At 58.3% G+C, this 6245-nt stretch overlaps 1 protein-coding gene across 1 annotated transcript in view; it reads left to right on the top strand.

Moving 5' to 3' along the window:
• Positions 1-1646, top strand: part of ENTREP2 (endosomal transmembrane epsin interactor 2) — a gene marked incomplete at both ends in the record, with an annotated part of 474734 nt that extends 473088 nt beyond the window's left edge. The window contains 2 exons of the mRNA XM_080807394.1: positions 130-204; positions 1324-1646. Of these exons, the coding sequence (XP_080663520.1) occupies positions 130-204; positions 1324-1646 (398 nt within the window). The remainder of the gene's footprint in view (positions 1-129; positions 205-1323) is intronic.
• Positions 1647-6245: the final 4599 nt, after the last annotated feature.

The raw sequence follows: 6245 nt of genomic DNA on the forward strand, positions 1-6245 counted from the left end.
GAAAAGCATGTGCGTCGGTGAGTCCTGCATCAAAAAGATGGTTCTCGGCCACAGGAGAGTGATGCTCCTGTCCTCGGGGGCTCTCCTTTTTCCCGGCCACCTGTTAACTGAATTCTTTCTCTGATCAAGGCACTGCCTCTTCACACACCCCGTCCTGCAGCCAGGACCTGGGAGCAGGACTGTCCAGGGCTGCTCCAGGGACCGGTGAGACACTCCTTTTCTGAAGCACTTTGACACCTGCTGCGAGATGGGGGGCGAGGGGGCGGGGCGGGACTGGCAGTGCTTGGCTGCCTTTGTCTGAGACCCGGCCTCACGGTGTCCGCCAGGAGCACGGGCTCTTGCGCGTTGAGGGCTTTGAAAGAACGGCCTTTCCTCCCCTGCTGTCTCTGGAGAATGTGTTAGAAGCTACAGCTGCCGTCCCAGGCCCGCGGCTGCTTGCTTCACCGCATTTGTGAGATGCTCTTTGGAGGGGAGATGCGCCTCGTGTGTGACGTCTTTACAGTCCCTCATGCCTCGTGGTCAGGCTTGCCCCTGTATCACCAAAAATATGGCAAACAGAATGTGTTTCTTCTGTGTGACTTGAAATATGCTGTGGGCAGGTCAGGCCTTAACCTGGTCCTTGGGGCGACCGTCCCAGGAGACCGCCTGGGGCTGGCTTTCTCTGCAGACACCTTCAGACCATGGCTTGATCCTTGGGTTATCCAGAGCAGCCGTGCGCCCTGTTGGGAGCTTGTGCTGTTGCCCCTGGCCTTGGCCGGGTGGGTACTGGGAGCAGGGCCTGCGTGCTCTGAGCTCTGGTGCCAGTGAGAGGTGGCAGCTGTCACCCCTTGACTTGGTGGCAGTGTGGTGCTCGCATTGCCCCTCTCTCACCCCCAACTCTGGTCTTCAGGCAGACCCCTCTCCAGATGCCATCAGACCCACAAGGGCAAAGGTCACTGAGCCGAAGAAGGCTGAGAAGGGCCACCCCCCTGTGAGCGCAGGAATTCTAGCAAAGAGACAAAGGCCAGGGGGACTCCTACCCGCACCGGCCCCTCTCTCCCCTCCCGCTTCGCATCTCGCCCTCCCATCTCCCCAGCCCTTCAGCTCCGGGGAGCTGTGGCCCCTCTAGGTTAACCCCAGCTCAACTCAGGGCTAAGAGGGGCCATCGTGGGGATGAAGAGACACAGGAAATGGGGACGTGCCCAGCGCACCAGCCCAGGGACATGGAAATTCCAGCCGAAAGCGTGTCCCAAGCAGGCTCACATTTGCTTTGTCAAGAACTCATTTAACAGCTGCCTTTTGTTTTGGTTGTTTTCAGATATTATCTTTTCCCTTGATTTCTAGTTTCCCGAGCTCACTCTGTCACGGCTGCCTGTGCGGGGCAGCACCCGCTCTCGCCCCCTGGGCCACGGGACACCTGGAAAAACGACCCACGGGGAAAGCCAGAGGCCTTAGAGACGGTCTTCAAAGAGCGGCCACATTCTTTAGTGGACAGCAAGGCCCACGCAGACGCCAGGGTTTTGGTGGCTAAGTTTTTGGAACACTCGAACTGTGCCCTCCCTCCCGAGGTGCAGCACGTGGTGGGCACCCTGGGCCCGGTGGTCCCCGCTGAGGAGGCCCACATGGAGGAGGCCGTGGTCAGTGCCGGCGTTCTGGACCAGGTGTGACCAGCCCACGGGTCCTGACAGGGCCATGGACAGGCCTGGACTCACCATCCTTGCTGGAGGTCACTGTGCTCTGTGGGGAGGGGCCTGTGGCCCAGGAGAATCTTGGGGTGGCCCAGGCAGGGAACTGCTGTCCCTCTCTTCAGGAGGATCCGGTCCGTCATTGTCTTGGGGAGGACCCTCCCTACCTGTTCCACTAATACAGAAAAATGACTCTCATGGCCACCGTGAACTCTTTGGTTTTGTCAGGCATGGAGCACCTAAGCAGCGTTCTGAGAATCCAGTGACAGGGACACCAGAGACTCTAAGTGTCTTCAGAGTCAGGGCTGTCACAAAGCAAGACTCTGCCCGCCTCTGAGTCAGCTGAGTGTTGAGCAGTAGAGGAGGATACCAAGTAAAATGAGACCATTTTCTTCTATGGTGTGTGTCAGTAGTCTACCCTTTGTCATGTGCTGACTGAAAGAAAATGGGTAATTCTGACACAGATGCCAGCCGGGGCCCAGCTCTCCGCCCACAGGAGGCAGGGCTGTCGTGTGTGCGAATCACAATAGGGGACCTCCGCGTGGCCTGGCCATCTCCGGGACACAAGCCGGTCTGGCAGGGAGCTTTGCTGGACACCACAGCCCGCCTGGTCACCAGTCTCCCGGACCTCCCCTCTCCACCCTCCCTCCCTGGGACACCCTCCCCGCTGTCTCTTGGGCTGTCTGCTGTCTCCTCTTCTGCAGACACTGCTGGTGAGTCCCTGTGGAGGTTCTCCCTGTGTCTGCTCTCCCCAAGATGGCCTGGACGAGTGGAGGTCTGGGGGAAGAGGCCTGGACCCTGGGACCTGTGCACCTCTTCAGAAAGCGGGTCGCTGCTGACCCAGAGCATTCCCCTCCCAGCCAGGCAGCTGGGCATCTGTGCGGGAAGATGCAGGCTATAAATCATTGCTTTCCAGACAACACCCACTGCTTTGGGTACGTGGAAGGGGGCAGGCCCAGACCCTCTGCAGGGGCAGCTTGGGCATTTTGCCTTTTTTGGTTCCCCTCTCCTCCCTCCCCCTCCACGTTCTGGCAACATTAAACAGCAGCCACTTCCCACCACGGCCCTGGAGCAGCACCGTCCTCGAGAACTTTCTGCAGCTGTGGGAACGCCTGTCCCTGTGCCAGGGACAGCGGCCACCAGCACCCGTGCCGTGGCCCTGCCGTGAACGAGGCAGCCCACAAACCACAGTTCTCGACCGAGAGCCCAAGGGCCTGGCATTGGGAGCATAAGGGGAAGATTTGACGGTTGCCCACTGTTGCTTGGCGTCCGGCCATCTAGGGGCTGTGTGCTGCCCTTCCCTCTGCTCTGCCCCCCACCTGTAGTGGTGGGGACGCGTCTGTGTGCTTGGAGGCTGGCAGGGAGGCTCTGCAGTCCAGACACCTGCCGCCAGGGAGCCTGCAGTGACGGTCCGCTTTCGACACGTTGCTTCAGTAATGTTCTTGGTCGTTGCCTCCCCGGCGTCTGGGTGACATGAGAGAGCTGGACGGATCCTCCTCGGGCCTTCTGATGCCAACCCGGACTTTTCCACCGGCAAACCCCAGAGGTGAATTATGAGCACTTTATTCAGACTACAAAATGGGAAATCTCTCCTCTCGTTTTTCTCAGCTGAGGGCTTTTGAAGTCCCCCCCTCACCCCCAAAGTGGATCCCTTCACAGGTTCAGTTAGTTGATGGTTTTCCCAAGTAGCCTCCCCTGCGCCCATCAGCACAGCATTCGTGGCTTCTGAATCCGGGCATTTTCAGTGTCTCTGGGTGGGGCTTGACCATCAGTCCTTTCATTGTATGTGTGGCCAGGGTGAGTGGCCACTGGGAGCCCACCCTGGCGGTCTGTGTCCCTGCAGTGGGACAGAGTTTCTTCGGCCATCGTGGGCACCTCCGGCAGCCTGAGCCTCCACGTGGGTACCTGCGGGTGCTCTGGCCACAGCCCAGAGTCCCGGATGTTCTCAAGGGCCCTGCCCTTCTCGCACCCTTCCACGCTCAGTTGCATATTTGCTCTTAGAACAACTCTATCGCACAGTTGAGGAGATCGTACCCAGTTTTATACCACTGAGCTAGAACCTTCTGCCCATCTGCTTGGGGCCCCAGGCAGCCCATGTAGGCTCCAGCAGGGCCCAGGATCCTGGCTTCCCTGCAAGGTCCCAGGAAGAGAAGTGCCAGTTAGAGCCCCTAGGAACAAGCCAGCTCTAGTACCTGGGACCCTGCTCTGCTCAGTGGAGCTCGGCAGCAATCACCCCAAGTCCAGACCATATGGGTGCATGACTGAAGGAAAGCGGGTTCCCCTTGCCGATGCACTGCCTCCCACCTCTCCTCCTGATAAAGCATCAGCAGGCGAGGGCAGAGCCCCACGGGCTGCACCAGGAAGATAAGACGTGGGTCCCCCACCTGCAGGGACCCCCGCCTGCAGAAGTCTGGGTCCTGGGCACTCTCCCGGACTTTTCCCACAACCCAAATGGGGTCAGCTGGCATGGGAGCCAGAGCCTGTCCAGATACTGCCATTTGCCTGGGGGTGTGGGGGAGTGGCAAAAGAACGCTAAGGTGGGTGAGCTCTGGACCCCATCTCATGGCAAACGGGGGCGGGGGGACTCATCCTTCACAAGGACCTAAGGTGTCCTTCAGCTGGTGACAACAATGCCAATTGAATGCTTATAACAAACCCTGTAACAGAAAGCTTCTTTCAAATGGACGTGTTTCCCACCCCCACCCCTCAGCTCTATTGATTCACAGATGCTGCTATTAGGCAGAATTTATAGGAAATTGTTTTCAAGCCACAGGAGACCTGTTTGTACAACTGGAAGGTTGTATTTATTTAATGTACCTCAAGGTGTTTTCATAATGATCCGTGTTTTAATAAATACTATTTCTGGCCTCTGTGTCTCTGGGTCTAATTGGGACAGAGAGGCAGAGAGCCCATGTGCCTCTGAAGACCAGGAGCTCGAGCGGCCGGCGGGGAGCGTGAGGCCCCCGTGGCCGCCCAAGCGTGTCTCCCAGCATCCTTCCAGAAAAGGGCAAGTCCTGGGGGCTGAGAGGTGGAAGGCAGGTGCCCGCCTGTGCTGGCCCACAGCTGCGCCTCCACGCATGTGACATCTGTCGGAGATTACCCAGAAGAATGCAGGCCACCAGCTCCAAGTGCTCTTTCATTTGGATTTTTTATGTGAATCATTTGGTGGGACTCCCACCTCCATCCCCACGCTGCATCATTTGCTAGCCACGGCTTTCATCTCCGGAGCCTGTTCCCCTGCCTTGTCTTGGGCAAGGCAGGGGTGTACCCCTTGGCTCTCCTGAGTGGAGGGTGGCGGCCCTTTCCTTTATTATTCATGTGACATTCCCTCTCATCACCCAAGGGCGAGGGCCACCTTGAGCTCGCTGTGAAGAGCCTGGTCAGTAGCTCACAGTGCAGAGTGCAGATGACTTGTGGGAGGACCCGGGGTGGGTCCTACCAGGCCAAGCTCCCCAGACCAATGTGGGGGGGGGAGAGAACCCCACCCCCAGCCTTTTGATCAAAGCCCATGTTCACCCCTGCCTCCCTCCAGCAGGTGACAGGCCACAAAGGACCCTCCAGGTAAGCAGACGCCACGAGGATGGAGAGTCCCACTTTGTTTCATAGATTCACACACATATAACTCACCTCTCCAGGAATCATCGAATTTTAAACCAGGAGAATGGCAAGGCTCCTTCTCTCCCTTATGCAGTTAGCAGCCTGTCTCCTCCCTGGTGATGGTGGGCTGGGGGTGGGGGGAGGCTGACGCCAGGTGCCTGGAGCACTCACCCCCACACCTCCCCAGAAAGAGCCCCCCCCCCCGACCCCAGACCCGGAGGGGATGCCATCAGCAAACAGGGCACCATCCCAGAGGCACTGTGTGAGCGACCTAAGGGAGGGGAAGTCCGGCATCCGCTCCTGCATTAACAAACCAGCCACACAAACCGCTTTGGTCATGACTTGAGCTTTATTAGTGATATTAGCGAGTCTTCCTAGGGTCGGCTGCATGCAACACACAGGTCACTCCTTGAATACAGTAATCCTAAAGCTTTAGTTACTGCATGGTAAGGCTTCTTAAGTCACAGTGTATTCTCCGAGGCCGGGGCCAAAAAAAGAGACTTCCAGACAAAAGGACGTCGGTTAACAATGACCTCTAATGAACCGAACTAGACTACGTTTCACTTTATCTACACACGCTAATACTGCTCGCGGTGACGCCTGGCATGCCCAGGGATCCGCGCCGGCCACCGGCCGCCCCGGGAGTGGCGGAGTCGTCCAGAGAGGGTTTTGGCTTTGGGGGGGTCGGGGAGCTCACGTGTGGATGCATGTGTGTAGACAGAGATCGGAAACTGAGGGCCTCCGCGGTGTCCCTTGTCCCTGGGGGGGGAGGAGGCAGCGGGCCCCGCCCCGTGAGGGGGGCTGGGGGAGAGGAGAGGCGGCCGGCAGGAGGGGTGCCCTCTCAAGTTCACGGAGCCTCGGGTGAGGACAGGAGCAGTGGCTGCGGTGGCGGGTCATCCGAAAACCCTCAGGTCCGAAGATTGGCTTCTCAAAGTAAAGGTCAACACCATGACATTGTCTAAATAAATATGGAGTTTCGATGTT

This window comes from Martes martes (genome assembly GCF_963455335.1).
Source record: "Martes martes genome assembly, chromosome: 7".
NCBI lineage: Eukaryota > Metazoa > Chordata > Mammalia > Carnivora > Mustelidae > Martes > Martes martes.